The following is a 22981-nucleotide window of genomic DNA, read 5'->3' as shown; positions in this document are numbered from 1 at the left end:
TAATCTGCCCTCAGCTTGCTGAACTGAATTTAAACAGTTTTAGAATGGGACATTTCTTTTCTCCTGAAAAAGTGTCCCCTCCGCTTCAGAATAATTCCTTGCAGAGACATCCTGAAAAACTTTTGTATCTCCTAAGGAGTCCCATCTGGATTGAAACATGGCTATGCCCAGTAGCAACATGGCCAAGGTCTCAGGAAGAGGCTGTGAAACTGTGGGATCACCTCTGCTCTCACGTAGCTCGGGACTCATACTACTCGTTTACTTTTGTGTTAAAGCTAGAATATACTCCAGACACACCCAAGAAGGGGTGGCAACACTTAGCACATAGGTCCAGTGACACTTTGTTGGAAATGTTTGCGTTTTGCTCCTGAAAATTGTCTGGTGTGCATTGCTGGCACAGTAAAGACATTCACCACATCAAGTCTGAAACAGGGAAGGGCAGTATGTGTCTATGTGCACACATGTAGGTTTGTACCAAGGGCTGAGCATGGGATGTCTTGGGAGACTCACAACCGTGGAGTCTGGAGAAGTGCTTGCATCAGTTTGTGTAGTCTCCCCAGGCTACTGGCTCGGTGAATCCCTGGGAGTTTAGGAATTTGGGAGAGAAGCCAGGCAGGGCTGCAGAGTAGAGGGAATTCTGAGGGTTTCATCAATCATGTCTCTTGTCATCCACAGGAATACGCTGCTGCACGTCCACTGCATCCTCTGAGCAGCTTATGGGATCCTTCCCTGGGCACCCCAGGACACACTGCATGGGATGGCAATGACACGTGGAAAGAAGAGACCCATGTCCCCCATCCCTTGCTTCATCCTCGCAGCAGCTAGCTGTTTTGCCAAACTGAGTGAGTTTCTGTTCTTACTCATTTGCTCCGTGTTGTTTATGTTTTGCCTTGATGCTGTTTAGCATAGCCATGCCTCAAGCACAGAGTGGCTTCCTCTGTCTGCCGCTTCCTCAATAGCCTTGCCCAATGGTCTTGGTTTAAACACTCCTCCGGAGGAGAAGGGGATACGGTCAGAGCTGGATATCTCTGGTGGTGCCAAGAAGAGATGGGGCTGGTATGCATCTCCAGGCACTAGGGTGGGTGTGTGGGGAGCTAAGGGGAAGGTGCAGCACAAGCAGAAGTGATGGGGCATGCAAAATATACCAGCACTGCAGTTTTTCCTCTGTCCTTTCTTTTGCTGAGTCTCACAGAACTTTGTTATTCCCATTTTTTCCCTCTGTGCAGGTGAATCTCTGCAGGTCACAGTGCAACCTGCCTCCATTGTCCAAAAGCTTGGGGGCCCAGTCAGCCTGGGGTGTGTTGTGGACCCCCCTCGAGTGAACCTCACCTGGAGACTGAACGGGAAGGAGCTGGCTGGTTCAGATGAGGTGCTGGGTATCCGTATCAAGCAGGGGAAACTTGTCATCACAGCTCTCAATAACCACACCGTGGGGCGATACCAGTGCATTGCTCGTGTGCCTGAAGGAGTCATTGCCAGTGTCCCTGCAGTGGTCACGTTAGCTAGTGAGTAGCTTTAGTCCTCTGCCATCCCCTGCATTGCTTGGGACGTCACTCGCACGTCCTGAGAGGCTCATCCATGCTCTCTTTTTCATGCTGGCCTCAAGGGAGGGTTCCTTTGGCTTAAGCCCTTTTGTAGCATTGTTGATCGTGGACTGGCTGTCGTGTTGTGGCTCATCCGTGACCCAGCCAGGCCTCCTGCATGGTAGGCTGCAGACCTGTACTGCGGTGAAATACCTGAGCGATGGGGCTTGTGTGCGTCGTTGGTTTCCTAACTGTCATGCTGCCTTATCTGGTTGGTGACTTCTTGACTGAGGTTGCCAAAAAGTACCTGCTGGTGCTGATGGCCGGACCAGTGCCTGGGCCGCTGCAGGGCTGCTACCAGTGCTGGGTCAGTGTGTGCCAAGTTTTACTGATGTCCTGACCCACAGAAAGTGAAGTCCCTTGGCCTGCGATGGGACCTGCCCTTGTTTGGGTTGCCCCTGTGTTCTTGATAGCCAAGGCACCGGCCCCCACGCTCGCACCAGGGAAAGGTTAGTCCGGTTGTGGTGAGGGGGTGCTCCTGAACGCCTGCAGTAAATAGCTGGTAGTCCTCTGTGCACCATCGGGAAGATGCCTTGCCAAAAGGCAAGGTGAGGGAGAGGGATGGGGGGAGAACAGTTGCATGGAGATGTGGAAGGCAGAGACTGTGCTGTGCTTATTTGGTAAGACAGAGGCAGAAGCTGACAGGAGGTGGATACAGGAGAGCAGAGTATCTAAAAGCGCTCATAGTGAGGTTTTTGATTTAAGGGGCAGGAGGCTTTTTTTCATTACCCCTGCTGTGGTGCCGGGGGAGCGGGGCATGCTCCCCTTTTCCAGGGCTTTGTCGTCTTCCTATGAGGTTTCAGTGGCAGGGCAGCAAAGAGCTACCTTGTTTCTGAGCCACAGCTCTGAGTGAGGGACTTGGCTTCTATCTCTGAGCTTACCCTGCTGCCCTCTGGCATTGGCGACAGACCAAGGAGACGTGCATGGGAGGGGGAGTCTCTCAGAGTGCGGAACTTCTCTTACAGGCGTCTGGTTTTGGCCAGATGTTATGTTCAACTGTGAGAAAGTGCTGTATTTGGATGCTTCCGAGAAAGGGCAGCCCAGGCCTCCTTGGAGGTGGGGGGCTCTGTGTGGACCACCCTTTGTTTAAGCAATGGAGAGTCTGGTCTTCTCAGAGACTCGTGCAGGTTTTGGTGGAGCAAGTGTACACAGAGGAGACCACCATCCCCTGGCAGTGACAGCCCCCAGGCGTGGAAAGGGCTTCATCTTCCCAGCAAGGCGGAGTCTGGGGCTAAGTTTGAAGAAAATGAAGAACTGAAGATGTTTGTGCAAAGTGGAGGCTGGCTTTGCTTTAAAGCCAAAAGTTATTGGCTTGTCACTGATACATTAATCAGGAGTGAAATGTTTAGGCCAGGCTGGGTGGGAGGAGGAGGTGAGGGAAAGCGAGAGGAGAGTTGTTGAGCTCTGAGGCGGTGTGGGAGGGGGTTGTCACGGGGCCGAATCTGTCGGGGGATTTGGCCTGAGCCCCGTGCTGAGATTAAGTTTCGGAGAACACATTCCAGAGCAGAAAGGGGGCTGTGTGCGCTGGTGGCCTGATAGAGGGAAGGAGAGGAGGGGAGAGGTGGATGGGATTACCAAGGGCATGGTTTGTATTTAGGAGAGCAGGGTGTGTGCAGCTCCTCAGCCTGATGGGTTCCTTCTTAGGCTGATCCCCTTTTCTTTTGTTCCCCTCACCCCAACCCACTACCATCAGCTCTGTCTACTGGGACAAAGCGTGGCTGCTTAACCTGTCTGTCTGCTCTGGTCTGCCGTCAGTGGTGGATGGGAGACGAGCCTTAGAGCACCAGAAGGTCCCAGTGTGTCCCTCAGGACAAACCAAAGCCACAGCTGAGTAGTCTGTCAGCCATCTCCAGGAGCCAGAGCACCTTCAGCTACCAGATTGCGGCTGGGGATGGGGGTGCAAGAGCAGGGGGCTTGCCCGTTGCTGCAGTCCCTGCCACGGCGTGAGCATAGCGCTGAGGGGAGGTCAGGAGCGCTACTCAGCGGAGCTCGCACGACTGGAGCCAGAGTTTGGATGAGCAAGCAACTAATCTACCGTGGGGGACCCCTGCGCTGCGCTGCATGGGTCCCTTGTCCTCGGTGGGAGATGGGGATGGCAGAGGCCATGTCCCACACACCTGGCCGGCCTCAGGTGAGAGAGAGCAGGTGGGGAAGACTTGGCAGTCAATGAGTGAGGAGAGAGAGAAGGCAGCCCAGGAACGAAGCGGGGCTGAAATGTGTAGGAGGGAGACCTAGAGGGGTTCAAATAACCAGGTTCATGTTTGTCAGCTGGAGGCTGCTTGCAACGGTGGCTTTGCAGGGGTCTGAAATAACAGGGGGCACCAGTTTGTGGTGGGACTGAGTTAGAAAGCTACGGTAGCAGATGTGCCACAGGCTCTCACTCCTGCTCCGGAGCTCCTCCACGGGGCCTTGCTCTGAGCTGGTGCAGTGGGGACCACGGTCGTGGGGGTGGAGAGGGAAGCCCCTGGCAGGTCGGTATTGCAAGTTGATACGTGTCTCCCGGATCGCCTGCCCAGCTGAAAGAAAACCCGCTGACAGTCTTAGCCCCATCCAAAGGTTATTTTGAGGGGTCAGGGGGAGAGTGGAACTGGAATGTGACTGAAAGCAGAGGCGGGGTGGGGGGTTGTGTGTGGAAATATTTTCAAGGTTTAGGTTTATTTTGGAAGAGGACCCGGAGTCATTGGAAAGTGTCTCGCTAGGTTTCAAGGGGTGTGGATAACATCATCTGGCCAGCTTTAAGGCTATTTCCACTCCTTTCTCTTCACCTCCTTTGGAGGAAACACCCTTGAGTTCCCCAGGCTGTGCATGCCCAGTCCCTCAGGGTGTTCTTGTGCTTTGCCGATGGTCAGCAAGCAGATAACCCTCACCACAGATAACCTGGCAGCCACAGCCTCACCTTGAGACCCATAACCTCCTTCTCCTGTCCGTGGCACAGTGACACCGAGTCCCCCTCTGCTCTCCCTGGCTCTAAGATTTCCTAAAGCAACAAAAGGAGCAGCACTTTAGGCATTACTTGAGCACTTTTGAGTCCCGTTAGAGCCGACCTGGTGCTCCATGATCCCACACTCAACCCTGGCAGCCGGTGGCCTATTGCGCAGAGAGATACGTGCCGATCACTGGTGGCCTGGCCGTGCTGCACAAGATCAGCCCTGTGTGGCTCTGAGGCAGCCCTTTGGCCCGGCAGTGATGGGCTGGAGCCAGGACGGCTTGCATGGATGGAGCAGGGGTATTCCTGGTTTCCCAAGGCAGCCCCTCAGCCTTCACGTGTTCAAGAGCTTCAAGGAAGAGAAAAATATTTTCTCTGCACGCTTGCAGGTAGCAAAGTTGCCGTCATGCCAGAAGCGCTGCTCCAGCCCCTCTCCTGGATGGAGGTGCGATATAAAAAACGTATGGCTGCAGCGGGCTCTGGTGGGGCCAGATACATCCACCAGGGACACGAACACGGTGCTGTGGGCTGGTCCCACAACAGCAAAAGGCTCCAAAGGTTGAGAGCCCTTGGTGGAGCTCTCAGGGCAGCTGAAGTGTGGGACTGGAGCAAAGCCAGTGGGCAGAGGAGGCAAAAGCCGTGGAATTCCCTGCATTCAGCTGAGCACATGGAAAATCGGTGCAGCAAGCACAACAGCAAGCCTGACCCCTGAATAGACGTGATGCTTAAAACCAAAACCAAAAAATAGCTGAGGGGCGCAACAAAGGAACTCCACCTGCTCCAGTGCGTTCCCTGGGGCCAGGGACGAGAGGAGCGCCGGGCACCTCTGTCCTGGGGACACCGTGGGATAAGGGAGGCTCGTTGCCCGTGTCCCTCCATCAGCCGCCGGCGAGGGCAGCTCCCAGCTTTGTGGCAGCACGTGGGGAAGCTGGGCCTCAGCGCGCTCGTGGGCAGTGACCCTGCGCCGGGTCGGGCTGGGCATCCCCCAGGAATTTGCAGCTGCTTTCTGAAGACAGCCCCATTCATTTTCCTCTGCCCGGGCCTCTCTGACAGCTCCCCAGAGGCGATGAGAGGGAGGGAGGGAGGGAAGGGGGCAGCTGCGTGTTGGAAAAGCATTTGCTGAGCAGGCACAGGGGCTCTGGCCCTGGGGGCAGAGGTGGCGTGAGGAGGGGAGAGAAGGAAAACACAGGTGGTGTTTCGTGAGCGGCAGAGCTGCGGCACGAGGGCTGTGAGAGGGGCCTGGTGTGGCGCTGGGGCATGGGGGGGCAATTTGTGCTTGGGGGTGCATGAGCAAGCAGGAGGCCAGGGGGCTGCGCCTGTCCCAGCAGGTGGGAGGGGGCTGGTGGTGACACCGTCGGTGCCCAGGCTGCTCTGACAGCTGAGGCAGGATTAATGGGGGAACCCCCCATCCCTGCCCATTTGCCTTGGGGTGCCTCCCTTCTCTCCCTCCCCCTCCCCTACTTTCGGGGAGGACTTTCACCTTGAAGGCCAGCGTTTTATTTACTACTGCTTCTTCTCTAAAGTTATTTATGGTCTCCCATTCATTTAATCCAGCCTGTCTCGCCTGCCTTGCTGCTTGGCCCCCAGCCTTGCGATTCAGCTGGTTTCCCTCCCCAGTGACAGCAGCACAGCTCGCCGCAGGGCTGACCCTCCCCGTGCCCTGGCTTGCCCCATCGCGCCTCTTGAGTGGGACGCAGATGGACACAAGCAACAGCCTTTGGTTGCGCTCCCTTCTAAACAAAACAGAAGGAAGAACAAAACAAAACAAAAAAAAAAAAAAAGAGAAAAAATAAGACCTGTTATCCCAGTACGGCTGGGATTGGTAGTGCTCTGTCTGTCTGTCTGTCTGCAGCCCCTCCTGGCCAGTGGCTGGTGGATGAGGATTTGCTGCTTCCCTATGATCGAGCGTGTCTTTTAAGGACAAGGACATGGGCTGGCACACCGAGCGCCGCCATATGAAAAGGAAAACTCAGCCAGTGGAGAGGGGATGTGGTTTCTCCCAGCTGCAGCGGGAGTTAGTCTTGGGATGCAAATTGCATGTTAGACATGGGGCATGGCTGCTGCCAGCCGGGCGGGTGAGTGCTGCAACCCCCCGAGCACTGACACACTCCTCCCCCGTCCCTGCAGTGCACCGCGTGGTGGGGGAAGGGACGTGTGACCTTGGGGGCAGCTCATGTGAAGACCCCAGGATGAAGGTGGTTGTCCCAGCCCAGCGCGGCGCCCTCCGTTCTGCCGTGCTGTGGCCAAGCGCAATGGCACGTGTTGGGGGGGGCTCATCCCATGCATGGAGGGAGCTGGGGTGCCCCTGAGCACCCCTGGCTGACCTGTTCATGGGTGGCTGCACGTGCTTGTACCAGCAGGGAGGAGGGTGGCTCAGACCGCCTGTGGCCAAAACCCACTGGCAAATAAAACAGTCTTTATTTAAAAGTGTGGGGGAGCAGGGATTTAGGGGAGTAGTTTGGCAGGAAGCTCGTACACTTGCATATTGGAAAACAGTTTGTCCTGGTGCCCACCTGATGTTTTTCCCCTCTCCCTTGCCGCTTTCGCTTCGCTTCTCTGTTGGTGCCCAGTCTTGCTCCCCTAGCCACCCCAGGATCCCTTTCCTCCATCCTTTCCCCCCTCCATCCACAGCTCTGCCCCTCATCCCCTGCGGCCAGGCTGGGAGGGGAAGGCAGGAAGAGCTGGGGGTCCTGCTCCCCCCGTGGGGCTGCGGCACTCACAGCTGTGAGAGGAGTGGGCTGAGCTGCCCCCGGGGGGCTGCACGTGAGGGATCCCCATGTTTGCCCAGCCTAAGGTCGTCCCGGGGATCCCCGGGCACAGGGACATCGCTTTCCGTCTTTGAGAGCGTGGTGTTCCCCAGTGGGCTCCGCTGGGCCAGGGCTGTGGGTCTGCTCTTCCTCCGGGGTCCTGGGCCCCTTCTCCTCGTTGGGGCCTGTGCGTGCATGCGTGCACACGTGTGTGTGTGTGCACATCCCTGCCAGCATTGCTGGAGCCTATGCCTTGGCTCCAGAATCTTAATTTGGCTGTGATGAATCCAGACCACCAAGGCACACATTAATTTTCCTGATGCTCGTTTATATTTTGTTGATGGGAGAAATACGCGTGATGTGGGCAGGCAGACACTGGGCTCTCGCCTCTTCTCCACCTCTTTCCATTTCTGTGGCTCTTACTATTTTATTCCTTGATCAAATATAAAAAGCAAAGAGGAGAAAATATCCAGCACCCTTCCCCTCCCCAGCAGTAACTTTCGTTGTCGGAGGAGCGCAAAGCACTGCCAGCTTTTCACAAGTTAAGAGTTAACCTTCATCTGGCTTTAATACCCAGTGGAAACATGGCTCCCCTCCCCGGCTTGTCTTAAAGGATTAATCACATTTCTGAAGTTCACCCCTATTCCTTCTTTTTATTATTATTTTTTTTTAATTGAACCATGCCAAGAAATTCCAGAAGTATTAAGCATGTTCGCTGCAAATCATTTTTATGACATTGCAAAACCTCCCCTTTTCTTTTCAACCTCCTCCCCTTCCCTCAGATCTGGGCCCGGGAATGCTGGCTCCCCCGGCAGCCGCCCGGCAGCCCCTCCGCGCCGCGCTTGGGGAGGCTTTCTCGCCGCCTTGCCAAGAGAGCTGGTTTTTATTTAAACTCCATAAAGGATCTTGCTTTAATCAGAAAGTCTGCTTGAGAAATTTCATGTCACTTTTCCATGACTGTGGGTGGGAGAAGCTTGGAGCCAGAGTTGTCTTTTGCTCTTGGAGTGCTGCTGCATTTCCCAGAGAACAAAAACACATTTTTCTGTCAGCCGAGTCTGCCAAGGGAGGCTGCTTGCCGTCCGCCCGCCGCCAGCCCTCCTGCTGCCCCCCGGCTCTCCAAACTGCCCGAGGTCACGGGTGCCACATCCTGGGATGGGTTGCGAGGGGCGAGGGAGCTGTTGACAGCGCGTGGCCATGCCATGCCGTGGCGACGGATGCGACGCGCTGCCTTAGCGTAGGGGTTTGAAAAGGAAGTGCGGTCCTGTCCGGATTTAGCGACATGCTGCTCAGGAGGTGTGTGTTTGTGCTGGGTCCCAGGGGAGATGCGCCAGCTTGAGCCTTGATGTGACAACGTGACTTGCGACCAACTGCGGGATGTGCAGTTGTCACTAGTGGTCGCCTGGGCTGGTGCATGGCACTGTAAAAATGTGTGCGTGGGACTTTTTTCCTGGCGCAAAACCTTCTTCCTCCCAGCACAGGCTGACTGAGACAAACATTGGGCTCGTGGTGCTCTGGAAAGATTTGCCATTGTGCCCAGGAAGCATGGGGACCAGTTTCATCTGCGGGAAGCTCGGCAGCGCCAGGCAGGTGTGCTCCCTGCCCTGCCGGATCTGTGGGGTTTCACCGTGGTCCTCTGCTCCTGCTTTGAAAAGCAAGGAAAAGAACCCAAAGTGCCCCTTCCCCCTGCCTTGTGCTTCCAGTTCTGCTGCTCACATCGGCCCTGCTGGGGGAGTGACCCCGTCACAGCCTCCTAGGGAGACACGTGCTGGGATGGGCGATTTCCCAGCTGCTTTAGGGAGGGGGCAGCTGCAGGGGAGCTGCTTTTCCTTGCGAGTCTTTGAACTGGGGTGCGGGCACTGCTTGGGCACACGCAGTGTCGTGGTTAACCAGCCTTGTGCCGCGAGGTGTTCGGTGGGAGTGGCAATGCCCACAGCAGAGACACCGATTACTCAGGCACTGGAGCTCGGGGCAACTCTGGGAGCATCCAGCGTTCACACACCTTCTCCCACTGTGTCACCTGGTGTCTGTACACCCTTGAAGCAGGCTGGGCTCCCTGCGTTTTGAGTACAAAGTTAGCTTCTCAGTAGCAGGGCGGCAGCCGCTTTTGAAAGAGCAGGCTGCAGAAGGACCGGTTTTGGCTGCCCTTCCGTGCTGCAGTAAGTTGGCTCGTTTTTTACTTTCAGGCCAGGACTCTTCACACCCAGTGTCTCAGCCATGTAGCAGGCAGATTCTCCAGAAGCTGCGTTTTAAGTTATCCATTTTGTAGGAAGGAGGAGGAGAAAAAAACTAAAGCTCTGAAACCGGGCCAGTTTCCCTTGCTGCTGGGAACAGAGCAGCCCTCTGCCAGCACTGCAACGAAACAGCCCCGGGTCCGCAGGGAGAGGATGAGCGACACCGCGGTGCTCAGCCAGCCACTGAGATGCCCTGTCGCTCACTCTCTGCAGATCTCAAAGATTTCAAGTTCGACGGCCAGCACGTGATCGAGGTGGATGAAGGGAACACGGCTGTGATCGCCTGTGACCTGCCTGAAAGTCATCCCAAGGCTCAGGTCCGCTACAGCGTGAAGCAGGAGTGGCTAGAGGCCTCCCGAGGTGAGTGCCACAGGGGTCTGTCCTGCTGGGTCCCTCCCCAGGATCCTCAGCTTCACTCTTCCCTACCAGCAGTAGCTTCCTCTGCCTGCTGCCTCCTCGTTGTCCCTCCATTGCCAGCCTGAGCACAGGTCCTGCTTAACGTCCCTGCCAGGTCTCCCTGGTGTCCCCACTGCCTGGGACTGGGGAGCCACGTGTAACACCAGCTTGCGGTAAGGTGAAAGGAAGAAGAATTAGGTGGTGCACAATGACACTGTTCATTGGGTGGCTCTGTGAAGCATTCTTCTAGCCCCGCCTGGGTAAAGGTGACTTCAGATTTGCAGAGGTGTTTAAAATTTGGATCCAAATTTTGCAGCTTCAGTCCATCTGCTGGATGCACTTGTGACAAACTAGCTTCACCTGCGGCTCCGTTCCTTCCATCGTTCCATCATTGCTTCCCCTGACATTTGAACTAAAAAGGGTCGTTTCATTCCTGTCGGTGTTACCGCGTCGTTTTTTCCCTTCCCACTTGTCCACCTTTCCTTCAGGGCGCTGCATGTCTTTCGGGAGGCTGGGCAGGAGCGTATCTTGTGCCCGCATGCCACCTCCTCTTCTCTCTCTACAGACAATTACCTTATCATGCCATCTGGGAACCTTCAGATCGTCAATGCCAGCCAAGAGGATGAGGGGACTTACAAATGTGCTGCCTACAACCCCGTGACGCAGGAGGTGAAAACCTCGGTCTCCAGTGAAAGGCTCCGTGTGAGACGTAAGCTCTGTCCCTTCACTGCACGTCTTCTCCAGAGCACTTCCAGTCCTGGGAGCACGTACCGGTGCTGTCGCAGCTGGTTTTCTGTGTGAACCAACATTATCAGCTGCTGGGAAGCCTTTCTAGCAGCAGAAGGCCCCAGGGCCTGCTCCTGGGGGGGGTGTGCAGCCCTGGGATTGCCATACCTCCTCAGGATTTGTTCTTGGTGATGGGTGAGCAAAGGCCCTTGGCCCTCCAGCGAGACCGCTTGCTGTGTGCCCGCGTCCCTTAAGGAATGTCCCTCTTGCCCTGCGTTGCCATTTATCTGCCCCAGCGGAGGGGAGCAGCGCACTAGCCCTGCCATTACCCCTACCCGCACTCTGCACGGGGTGCTTTCACACCGGCAACCTTCCTTCCCACCCACCTCCTTCCTCCTCTTCCTCACCAGGCTCCACAGCAGAGGCAGCCCGGATAATCTACCCTCCTGAAGCTCAAACCATCATTGTCACCAAGGGCCAAAGCCTCATCCTGGAGTGCGTGGCCAGCGGGATCCCCCCACCGCGGGTCACCTGGGCCAAGGATGGCTCCAGCGTCTCCGCCTACAACAAGACGCGCTTCCTGCTCAGCAACCTCCTGATTGACCCCACGAGTGAGGAGGACTCGGGCACCTACAGCTGCACAGCTGACAACGGGGTTGGAGAGGCCAGAGCTGCGTTCATCTTCTACAACGTGCAGGTGTTTGGTGAGTGCTGCTGTAGCCCTTGTTTCAGGAAGGACTTGGACTTTCTCCACTGCTTTTAGGGGGAAATACTGGTGCTGCTGTACTCTTCTTCCTGGACAAACCACAATGTAATGCCAACCCCTGTTCATGGTTCCAGTTTCTAGGAGATGGGACAAATTCTTCCTTGAGGGTGGTAGTTCCTCCTTCCTGGCTCCCACTATGGACTGCAGACGATGCATCCTCTCTTCCTCACCAAAAGCTCTGCTCTTGTCATTTGTGACACTGGGTTTGCTCTAGCACTTTCTAGTGGGGGACTGGCTGCTGCTTAGACATCCTTGACAATGGCATAGGGAAGACACTGGAGTGTCTTGCTTTTTGTTCTGTTCTGTGGAAAAGCTGTCTATGGGGTGGGAAATGTAAGGGATACTACACCTTAGATATCTCTGCCACGCATCCTTCCCCTCCTTGTAAGCATGTTTTATTGGATTGCACTTCATCCAGGTGCTGGTGTGTTGTTCTGGCACAAGCACAGAGTAGCATTTCAGCTTAGAAAACTGGGACTTGCAGGTGGCTGCTGTCATCTGAGAGGGGCAGATGGCCTTGGGCCACCTCTCCTTGTGGTTCATGTGGATGCTGAAGGGGAGGTGCAATGAAGTGGACCCCTGTGGGTCCCCGAGTGGGACTTGGGGGTGGGGTAAGGATCCATTACTTTGCTTTCATCCCTGCCAGAGAGGAAGGTGCGAAGCCATGGCCGTGCCATGCTCCCTGCCAAGTGGCACCCAGCAGCCCTGTTTTCTCCCTGCACAGAGCCCCCGGAGGTCACCATGGAGCTGTCCCAGCAGATCATTCCCTGGGGCCAGAGTGCCAAGTTCACTTGCGAGGTGCGAGGCAATCCCCAGCCCTCCGTCATGTGGCTGCGTAACGCCGTCCCCCTCTCCGCCAGCCACCGGCTCCGGCTTTCCCGCAAGGCGCTGCGGCTGGTCAGCGTGGGGCCCGAGGACGACGGCATATACCAGTGCATGGCAGAGAACGAGGTCGGCAGCGCGCAAGCCATGGTGCAATTGAGGACAGCCCGGCCGGGTAGGTCCCTCTCTCCAAGCTTGTGACCGTTCAATCCCAGGGCCTAACGCACAGGGAAAGAGCAGCGGGAGCAGGAGAACCAAGTCGGTGTGTAACCCTTCCGCCTGTGTTTGAGCTGCTTTGCTCTTCCCTCCCTGTTACCCTGCACGTCAAGTGCTTTTTCGACTGGGATCCCCGCCTCTCCCTGTAGGAGCAGGTGGTGGTGGTCGTGCTTCTAAGTGCGGTGCCATGTGTGCATCCTTGAGCTGTCTCTGCATGGGAGACACGGGCCATGCGGGTGTAGTGCCTTACCCCACGGCTTACTCCGCTCTGCCTCTGGGCACCCGCTGGGCACGAGCAGAAACACCGATGTGGGTGGATTCACCTGGGATAAGAGAGGTACCACCTGATTCTTTGGACCCTACTGAACTTACCCAGGTAGGAGGGGCTTCAGAGAGGGAGGCAGCCCCATGTGGCCAAGGCCTGTTCTCGCAGAGGCCCCAAGTGAGCTGTGTTAGGTTCATGGCAGGAGAAGGAGAGATCATTGCTAACACCTTTTCGAGTGGCACAGCAGGCAGCACCACCTGGGACCCGATACCTCTGAGGTGCCTGTGCTGCAATGGGTGCGCAGTGCTGGGCTTCCGAGAGTTTTCAGGGGGCTTACAGCTCTGCCTGCACCGCAGACTGGGACAGGCATTTACCCTGCCTCGACACTTTGTCTTTCAGGAGCTACACTCGACCCTGGGCGAGATGCCCAGCTGGGCTCGGCTCAGCCTCCAACACCACCTTCCAGGGACAGCGCCTTAAAGCTGCTCCTGGATAAAGCTGGACTGCCAAAGCCTGCGACGACCCCGCTGGCAGCATCTCCACAGTGTGCAGCCAACAGGGAGCTGGTGTCTCCAGCTGAGGCCCCCATCATCCTCAGCTCTCCCCGGACATCCAAGACAGACAGCTATGATCTGGTGTGGAGACCCCGGCCTGACAGCAGAGCCCCCATCCTCTATTATGTGGTGAAGCATCGCAAGGTATCGCTGTTTCGCCCTGCTCCCATCTTTCCTCTGCGCCGTTCCACAGGTGGGCTGGTGGCCTCGCTGCACGTTTTCACACCTCGTGAGCAGGTGCGTTGGGGCAGGGGCACCCATCGCTCACTGGTGGTGCTGGTTGGTGGGTCCTCCTCAGCTGCAGCCACAGCCTGTCGAGGTGTGATGAGTACAGGCTGCGAGAGGTTTGCTCTCGCAGAAGGGCCCGTAGCAGTGCCTGTCTGCCGAAGCAAGCGGGGCGGGTGTGCACACGTGTATTTCCAGCCTAAAGAGCTTCCGCTTCCAATCCTCAGTTGTCTGCTTACACAAGTAGGAAGTCCTGAGGGCAGACTGCGCATGACTTGCTCTGTAATGCTTTTGTCTTGGCACAAGCCACGAGGATAACTCTGCCTTGAAAGTCTCGGGCTGCAGGACACAGAGCAGCAGCCTGTCTCTGCTGCACGCACCTCAGCAGCTGCCCTGCTCAGCCGCGCCGAAGCACTCACACTCGGTGACTGAGGAGCCAGCAGAGAGCCATCACAGCCATGCTAAATCACCTGGAAGGTCCTCAGCCACTGGTTTTATTCTGGAAGCTGAAAGGCAGTGCAGCGTTGAGCATGTTTCTTGGCTGGTGGCACGGCATGAGCACATCACCGGTGCGCTGCTGAGCCCTGCGTGAGCCCCAGGGCTCCTGTCCTCTTCCGTGCTTCTGGGCACCGCGGGCAGAGTGCCAGCAGAGCTGTAGCCCAGCAGTCTCTCTAATTAGCAAAGCATTGTTGAGGTAAAAATTCTGCTTTTGAGGTGTAGAGCCACTCTTACCATTTTGCTGGGGATAAGCGGGAAAAAAGGGGCATTGAATTTACTCGTTTGCTGCTTGTTTTTCCTTTGGGTAGGCAGGGAGTTGCAGTAGAGGCAGGTTTTGCTTTGGGGTTTGATTACATTCCTGATCTGGCATGTTTTGGATTCCCAGCCACTGCAAGGCACCATTTTCCGTTATAAGAATCTATTTTCCTGGAACTGTTTGATTTTGTGAAAATACAGTATAATAGGAGGCTGTTACAATCCCTACACATCCTTGATTTCTTTCTAAACAAAACCAAAGTGGAGTGTTTCAGCTAACCCTCTCTTTAAAGAGTCCTTTGTTTTAAAGGCAGAAGATGCCAACACAAGAACACAATAGGGCAGGCTTAAATAAAAACCAAAAGATGCCAAAAGCCTCACCCGACTATTGGCTCTGGTTGTCTGCCAAGAAGAAATTTGTCCCCTGATGGTGTATCATGTAACTACCAATTCTGTGTGCGATCTCAACTTGCAGGCTGGCGTTTGTCCGTATGTTATTTGTTTTTCAGCGCTTCACCTGGAAGGGGCTGTAGGGCAGTGGAGGTCACCATGGGTCACTGCAGTTTGCAGTAATATGTTTTCAGTGTAGTCCAAATTCTCAGCTGGAGACTCTTTCTTGAGATGCTTAAGGATTGTGTGGCAAGGAATTAGTCCCAATAACCCTTAAACTTGTTTAGAAAACGTCTCTATCAGAGATTCTTAGGATCAAGTTATATAATGATCTGGTTTTGACATCTCTGACTGGAGAAGCACATGTGCAGAGAGGGAAGGAATCAATTCAGCAACAAAAGAAAAGACTCTTTGTTTGAAAGATGGCTATAAGGAAAGTAAAACCTACTGACAGGAGACTTACATTTGTACTAGGCAAGGGTCTGCTCTCCTCTGGAAAGTATCTGTGGATGTCCCTTCTTCCGCTGCTCTTATGCTACCTTTAAATCTCCGCGGCCTGCAAGCAGTCAGATGCCACGCAGCCGTTACCTTTGTTTCTTAAGTTCTCTTCTTCTCTCCTGAGCATTAGCAGTCTTTAGGGCTCCCCTCCCTGGCCTCACAACTCTGTGGGCTCAGGAATAAAAATAAAACAAGCCAGGCATTAATCAGTCAGTGTCAAATGCTTGGGGAAGATGAATGATACGGCAGTCTCGGCATTTCCGTTTTGTTGCTTCGCCTGCGTTGCTAATGCTCCTTTCGGCACCGGGTCACTTCAGTGTCCTGCCTGTTTGCCTGCAAAAATATTATCCTTCCAGCTGGGGAGACGGAGGAAGGTCCCACCTTCCCTCACCCTCTGCATGGGGCATCAGGGCATCACCAAAGAACAAACTTGTTTCCAAGTTTCCCCCTTTCTGGGGGCCACAGCCGTGTTACAGTCTCTTCCCTGCAGAAACCTGTGCTCAGACGTTCCCGTTCCCCATTTCAGCCAGGAAGTGCCAGCGGTGAGACCGGATAAAACGCCGTTAGTCAGACAATGTAGGTCCAGGTGACCAAAGTGGCATCCAGGTACCTCATCCCATGGAAACGACCAGCATCTAAATGAGCAGCTCACCGGCTTGGGCTGCAGGAGAGATTTGGCTCCTAAAGCAGCTCAAGCCTCTGGCTAACGCTGCCTTTTGGGGGTGCGCCTGCCCCAGGGCTTTACGCGCACCGAGGGGCAGCGGTATCAGAGAGGAGCAGTGGACAGAATGGGGCTGAGTGAACCTCTGGGGTCAGTAAAACACCCAGGTGCTTGGTGACTTGTCCTGCTTATATCTGAATCCTTCAGCTTTGCAAAATCAGGCTGGAAATATCCCCCTCCTTTACAGGCAGGGAAGGGAGCCCTGGGTGAGATGGAACCTGTGATGCAAGTTCCTGGGCTCGGTGCAGGCAAGAAGCCCAGCTTGCCCCCAGCTTTGCAACGCCTGCGTTGGTCTCTCAGCAGGTCACCAACGCCTCGGACAGCTGGGCAGTGAGGGACGTCCCAGCCTCGCAGCACCGTCTGACCCTTACCAGGCTGGACCCTGGAAGCCTCTACGAGGTGGAGATGGCTGCTCACAACTGTGCCGGCGAGGGACAGACGGCCATGGTGACCTTCCGGACTGGTAAAGGTCAAACCTGTCCCTGGGTGTTTTGCTCTGAGTCAGGGCAGGGCCCCTTGGAGACATCCCACCCCAGCCCTGAGGCACGGGCACCAGCCTTAGGACAGAGGGGCTGTTTCAGCTCTGGAAACCCACCTGCCCTCAGCCCAGAGTGACCCTCTCAGAAGGGAAAGTGGAGGGTGGGACTGAAACAGGATGGGGAAAATCAGCTCTTCCCCTCTGCCTGGGTTGGAGTAAGTCCCTTCCTCCCTTGCTGTCTCAGCTGAACACCTGCAGAACCATAGAAAATAGGTCTGGCGGGGATGTCAGAAGGTCGCTTAATCCATCCTCTGCCTGGAGGCAGGATCAGCCTGTGGGGGTCGTTCCCAACAGGTGTTAGTCCAATCTGTCCTTAAAAGCTTCTGCTGCACTAAAGGAAACGCCAAGCCTTGCCACGCAGTCTGCTCGGCACCGAGCTCTCTTTGCCACTGAAAGGATATTCCAGATGTCTACGCCAAGTCTCCCCTGTCCCCTGGCTGCTTTTCGTGTCTCCAGCAGGTGTGGGGAACGACATTCCCTTCGTAGCAATCTTCCCCGTGGTGGTGGGCTTGCTCACGTGGCCCCTCAGGTCCCCATCTTGTGCTAATTACTACCTTCTCAGGCAGAAATCTAGCAACATTTCAAGAAAACCAATTAAAAGTTTTAGAAAATTAAATATGAGGGGGGCCTATTAACAGTTTAACAAACCTGCTCCTTTAGCTTTAGTTCCTGCCTGCAGGTTGAGTGCTTTGAACCCCTAGGGCTGTTAGAGTCTGGAGAGTATCTACCTCTGCGTTGTGGCTGGAATATTTTCTTTGCTTATGACAGCAAAAATTAACTCCGAGCTGCCTCTCCATGTCACTGATGCCACCTCTCCCTTCTGCACAGGCCGGCGCCCAAAACCAGAGATTGTTGCCAGCAAAGAGCAGCAGATCCAGAGGGATGACCCAGGCACGAGCACTCAGAGCAGTAACCAGTCGGACAACAGCCGTCTGTCCCGTAAGGCCCTCCCTGAACTGGGCAAGGAGGGAGGGTGAGGGGTGCTGGATCTCTTGTGGGTGGCAGCGGCCAGGCCACGCTGGGGTTGCAGTCTTCACTGGGTAAAGCAAGACTGTGCAAAGCTGCGTGGGTGGTCTCCAGCTCCTGACGAGGAGAGGTCCTTCTTGGGCACCTCTGCTACTGCACTTGGCAGGCTTAGGAGAGCAGGCTGTCCCCACCATTAACGCAAGAACTTGTCAGAAACTCTCCATCTCTTGCTGAGTTTCACATGGAGGTTCCCAAAGCCCTGCTGTGGAGTCTGTGAATGGGCAATGCGCAGGACCAGCAAGCTCCTGTGCACCAGTGGGTGCTGGGGGAGCACAAGGGAGAAAGGAGAACCAAGTCCCTGCAAGTCCTGGCATCCTCCTCTCCCAGCCGAGCCCCGAGCAGGGGCGGTTAGTGCCCATTCTAGCAGCGCAGGGTGCTCCACTGGGGTATCTTGATGCATTGAAGCATCAGGTCCTGACTTGTTAATCCCATTCGTTGTTTCCCACCTTGTGTTTGCCAGTGCTGTTATTCAGCAGTGCCATTACCCGTTCCGTGAAATTCTCTCCTTCGAGCCTTATCCTGCCTGTGAGATCCCCTCCTTCGGTCCCCCACACGCATTCACGCCTTGCCTCTTCTTCCATGGCCACAGCTTCAGTCATCTCTTTCCCTCCCATCTTTTGATTGTTTTCTTATCAAGTTACATTTCTACAGTTCAGAACTTTTCCCCCCTTCCTCCTCACCTGGTTCTTCTCAATCTCTCCTGTTTCCATCTCCTGTGCTGTCAGTCTCCCCTTGCTCACTGCTTCCACATCAGCCAGACCTTTTGCTCTCTCTCCAGCCCTGCACCCACACCTCTCACTGCTCTCCCTCCCCTGATGGGTGCACACACCTCAAACCTTGTCTCATCCTACTTGAGTTGGGAATGGAAAAGGAGCAAGATGCAAACAGGAGTAAAAAATGTTTGCAGGGCACAAACTGAAAGGAGTGAGGATTTGGGTGTGTTAGCTCTGATGAAGAGACGCGAAGGAAGAGAGGATTCTGGACTTAAAGAGCGTGTGCGTGGGTGCAAGGCAGGCAGTCCTTCACCCACACACCGCTCAGCTACAGGATCCTCCAGACAGGGCGAGAGGGATGCGTTTCACATCCTGATGTCCTTCTGTGCCCCTTGCAGCTCCAGAGGCACCAGACCGTCCAACCATCTCCATGGCATCAGAGACATCTGTGTACGTGACTTGGATCCCCCGGGGGAACGGCGGGTTCCCCATCCAGTCTTTCCGCGTGGAATATAAGAAATTGAAGAAGTTGGGAGACTGGGTCCTGGCCACCAGTGACATTCCTCCTTCTCGCCTCTCAGTGGAAATCCCAGGCCTGGAGAAAGGTAGGCAGGTGTTCTCCTCCCTGCTTCCTGGAGGCCTGTAGGAAAGCCGTGCAGTCCCTGGAGGATGGTCAGCCATCTGTCACATCATGCTTAGCCCCGGCATGTGCGAGCAAAACAAAGCCTCCCCAGCTCCAGCCTGAGATGCATGGGGAGAAGCTGCAGATGCTTCTCCAATTTCTCCAGCTGCAAAGACCAGCATGGATTTGACCTCCCTGAGGGAGGCTTGCGCATGCTTTTCTGCATTACAGGATTTAGTTACTAAAGGCATTTGGTTTTGCCATTTACTAGAGAGGATGGAACTTCCCTTAGCCACAGGCAAGGCAGATGGGCACATAATTCCCATTGCACTTCACATGAGAAGAGACGGCATCACTGAGCTGGACAGCTTAAAAGGGACACACATCTGCCCCAACTTAAAAGATCAGTAAAACAATGTTTGGGTAAAGATTATTTAGGCTTTGAGCTTTTAACTGATGTAGTTAATTTCCATGTAGTAGAGGAAGGACGCTTTCCCATACCTGCTTTCAGGTCAGGACATCCTTTGGGGCATCTCTGAATCCAGCCACACACCTCCCAGAACTGCTACCTGACCTCCAGACCATCCAGACAGGAACCGGGGAAGGCACATAAAAGCAAGGTCCATCTAGCACATGGCTGAAATCTGGCTGTTCAGTGTTTGCGTTTCAATCAGAACCTCTCTGTAGGCTCTCTGCCTTCTGAAGAAGATGTAGCCCCTCTCCACAGCCAGGCCTGTGCTCCCAGTTGAAGTCTTGGAAGACTCCAATCTCTGCAACTCCTGTTTTTCCCCTAGGCACATCCTATAAATTCCGTGTCCGGGCACTGAACATCCTGGGAGAGAGTGAGCCCAGCGCAGCATCTCGGCCATACGTAGTGTCTGGGTACAGCAACCGCGTCTACGAGCGCCCTGTGGCTGGGCCATACATCACCTTCACAGATGCCATCAACGAGACCACCATCATGCTGAAGTGGATGGTAAGGTTTGTAGGGGCAGAGGTCTCTGAACGTGCAGGAAGCACAGGGGTGTGGGTGCTACCTGCCCAGCTCACGCATCTTCCAGGTCTTCACCCTGGATCCTGTCACCAGCACAAATGGATCTGGGATCCAATAGCTCCCTCCACCAAAGGAGGACTGGGCTTGGGCCGCCTAGAAGTGGGAGAAGTCAGAGAGCCTAGGAAAACCTTCTCACCAGAATCCAGCATTGTACACAGGGGCGTTTCAGCAGATACCCCCAGGGTCTTGACCGTTCTGTTCAAGGAGCACAGTTGAACAACACATGGCGCAGCTGTTTACTCACCTGGCCAAATTCCTGCAGTCCATTAGCACCTCTGCCTGTTGTAGCAGTTTCCAGCAGAGATGTCCTTCACTCTCACTGGCTGGGCAGCAGTCCTAAGCGCTGACAATCATTTACAGCAGTCAGCTCCAGATGATTTTTAGGAGTGGGCAGGATCTTTTGGATCACAAGCCCAGATCCAAGTGTTTCCAGCAGCTTATTCGGAGGGATGCACTGCCCTCTTCTCTCCTCGCTGCTTCTAGCCAGAAATTGCTACAGGGCAGGATGGGCGCTGCTGATCATTGAAGCATGAACAGTAGCTGATAAAATAATGGATGAAAGACGGCAAGAGCATGTGGAGCTTGGACAGTACTGCCCTGGGTGGGGGAGGGACAGGGATGGCCTCAGAAAGACAAGACTCCTGTGGTCACCGGTTCATGGCAAGATGCAGTTTGCCTGGCAGTCACAAGCCTACCAGAGTCATGGTGAAGGTGTGTTTGCCCTTGGCCCAGCTCAGTCACTGGTGCTGAGGAATTTTTTCTCTTCTGCTGAGAGGGAGCAGAGTACTGGATGCTTGGGGTGATGGGACCAGACTCGTGGCCTGCCTGTTGGCTGAGAGAAGCAGGGTGTGAGTGTCAAATAGCACTGAGCTCTTGGAAGGGAAAAACAGTGGCAACGCAAGATCCCTCTGCTGGGTCTTCCTCCTGTCCCATCCATTTATCCCAACTGCTGCTCACCTGGTACAACAAGGAGCACAGACATCTCTGCTCATTTCTGCTCTCCCTCCCATTCTCTGCAGTATATCCCAGCCAGCAACAACAACACTCCCATCCACGGCTTTTACATCTACTACCGCCCCACTGACAGTGACAATGACAGTGACTACAAGAAGGACGTGGTGGAAGGTAGGAGATCTCAAGAGGCTGCTCCCAGCTGCTCTTTCCTCCTGGAACGATACACGGCCAGAAGGAGCCTTGTGCAGAAGAGGCACAAAAGGCGGCGGCTGCTGCTGTCCGGGCCTGCTTTTCCTAGCACTGCTGCAGAGCGGGGCAGTCGCGTGTTCCCCGAGGAAGCTAACGGCACCATGTGTGTTCCCTTCCCAGGAGATCGGTACTGGCACTCCATCAGCCACCTGCAGCCAGAGACCTCGTATGACATTAAGATGCAGTGCTTCAATGAGGGGGGGGAAAGCGAGTTCAGCAACGTGATGATCTGTGAAACTAAAGGTAACCAGCTTCACCGGGCGCCTCTGGGAGCGCAGCCTGCTGCCCTCCCTGCCTGCCGCTGTCAGAGCACAGCCAGGCGGGTACCGTCCCTGCCTGACAGTGCATCATCTAAGCTCAGACAAGGCGGTGGAGGCGGCACTGGGGAGAAGAAGAGGCATAGGTTTGTTGATGCTGGTGGTCAGTATGTGTATATACCCGTAGCAGTACCCACAGACCCCTCGTACAGAGGCCATCACCGTTTCCCTCAGAGGAGCAGTTACCTTCTGTTTTCCTAAGTATCATGCAGATAGCGACCCGAAAACCAGAAGAGCTAACTTGCCCTTGCTGTGCCAAACTCCTGTGGTTGGTTATAAGCAGGTCCCATGTCGTCTTCCAAGCAGCTGCACAGTCACAATAGGAACAGCATGAAGTCCAAGTGTGTGTTTTAGAGAAGCGATTTTCCTTTTTTATTCTGCTTTAGCAGCCACCATAAAAGCCACCACAGAAGTCCATCCACGCCGCAGCAGCACAGACGTGCCTGGAGGGGGCTGCTATTCCACCTGCCATGCCTGTGTCTAACACATCTCTCTCTCCTCTTTGCAGCTCGGAAGTCTCTTGGTCTGCCAGGTCGTCTTCCACCCTCCACAGTGCCCCCCCAGCAGCATCCCCCACTCAGTGGTGGGCACAGTGGCCTGGGGACAGGAGCCATGGTGGCCCGTTCCAGTGACTTGCCATACTTGATTGTCGGCGTTGTGCTGGGCTCTATCGTACTCCTCATCGTGGCTTTCATCCCCTTTTGTCTTTGGAGAGCCTGGTCCAAGCAGAGTAAGGGTTCTTTTTGAGGGCTGATTTACAAGATGTGCTCTGCCCTGTGGGTCAGACCTGACCCTGCTTGTAGTTGGGTCAAACACCCAAAATGTGAGAGCTGCACATTTGGGGAAGCGGGAAGAGGGCGGGCAGAGGGCAAGTCTCAAATGTCCTGTGGCACCCCATAAAGGCAAAGGCCACCGTTAGCCCCTTGCCCTGCTTACCTTGTTGAAAAGGAGCCCTGGGACTAGAACCAGGGAAAAGGGGCATTCCCTCGTCTTCGTGTAGAGCCCCTTTCCACCATTTGTCTCCAGCGGTGCTTTGGGTGCCGAAATAGCTGCCTGATAGGACAACCTAACACTATCCTTGCTGAGCTTCAAGAAGCTCAACTTCACCTCCGATTTTGGCCTCAGACTTCCTTTTTCTTCCCTCTGCAGAGCAAACCATTGACATGGGGTTCCCAGGAGCCGGGCTGCTGGTATCGTCCTGCCAGTACACCATGGTGCCTCTGAGGGGCATCTCTGCTCCTCGTGCCAGTGGGCATCCCTATGTTAACGGGCAGCCCTACGCCAACGGGGCACACCTGAATGGCATCTGCCCCTCTGCAGGAGTGGGGTATGCGAGCACCGAGACCCGAGATTACAGTCCAGATGAAGTGCCACCGGTATGTGCACACCTGTGGTTAAAAGTTGGTTTGACATGAGCTGGAGGCCATGGTTGCAGTGAGAGGGCTTCTCCAGACGCGGCTGGCAGACTTTGCAGCCTGTAGAAGTAGCAAGACTGGCTTCTTGAAAGAGATTTCCCCTTTGCAGTGGAGTTGGAGGCATGGGAAGAATGGGAAGTTCTCCAAAACACTGATGAAGAGGTGGTTTTTGGGGCAGTGGCTCTTAAGTATGGAGGAGGCAGTGGGCAAAGGCTACTTTTATGGGAATGGTTCCTGTTCCTCCTGAGCAAAGCTCACAGGGAGCGACAATGTT

The 22981-nt window shown here is 55.0% G+C and overlaps 1 protein-coding gene across 4 annotated transcripts in view; it reads left to right on the top strand.

Moving 5' to 3' along the window:
• The window catches only part of BOC (BOC cell adhesion associated, oncogene regulated), a 56988-nt gene that overhangs the window by 31519 nt on the left and 2488 nt on the right, over positions 1-22981 (top strand). The window contains exons 2-16 of one of the 4 annotated variants that reach the window (XM_055712182.1): positions 676-842; positions 1227-1505; positions 9701-9847; positions 10449-10592; positions 11020-11313; positions 12100-12372; positions 13078-13376; positions 16123-16282; positions 17186-17296; positions 18495-18701; positions 19513-19694; positions 20792-20897; positions 21096-21218; positions 21801-22022; positions 22442-22668. In XM_055712182.1, coding sequence (XP_055568157.1) covers positions 758-842; positions 1227-1505; positions 9701-9847; positions 10449-10592; positions 11020-11313; positions 12100-12372; positions 13078-13376; positions 16123-16282; positions 17186-17296; positions 18495-18701; positions 19513-19694; positions 20792-20897; positions 21096-21218; positions 21801-22022; positions 22442-22668 — 2859 coding nt within the window. In that variant the 5' untranslated portion in view covers positions 676-757. Of the gene's footprint in view, positions 1-675; positions 843-1226; positions 1506-9700; positions 9848-10448; positions 10593-11019; positions 11314-12099; positions 12373-13077; positions 13377-16119; positions 16289-17185; positions 17297-18494; positions 18702-19512; positions 19695-20791; positions 20898-21095; positions 21219-21800; positions 22023-22441; positions 22669-22981 lie in introns of all 4 variants that reach the window. The other 3 variants (XM_055712180.1, XM_055712181.1, XM_055712179.1) reach the window with 3 other exon arrangements.

Source organism: Falco cherrug, chromosome 5, assembly GCF_023634085.1.
Source record: "Falco cherrug isolate bFalChe1 chromosome 5, bFalChe1.pri, whole genome shotgun sequence".
Lineage (NCBI taxonomy): Eukaryota > Metazoa > Chordata > Aves > Falconiformes > Falconidae > Falco > Falco cherrug.
Note: the sequence above shows the minus strand (reverse complement) of the source record. Positions and strands in the feature narration are given on the sequence as shown.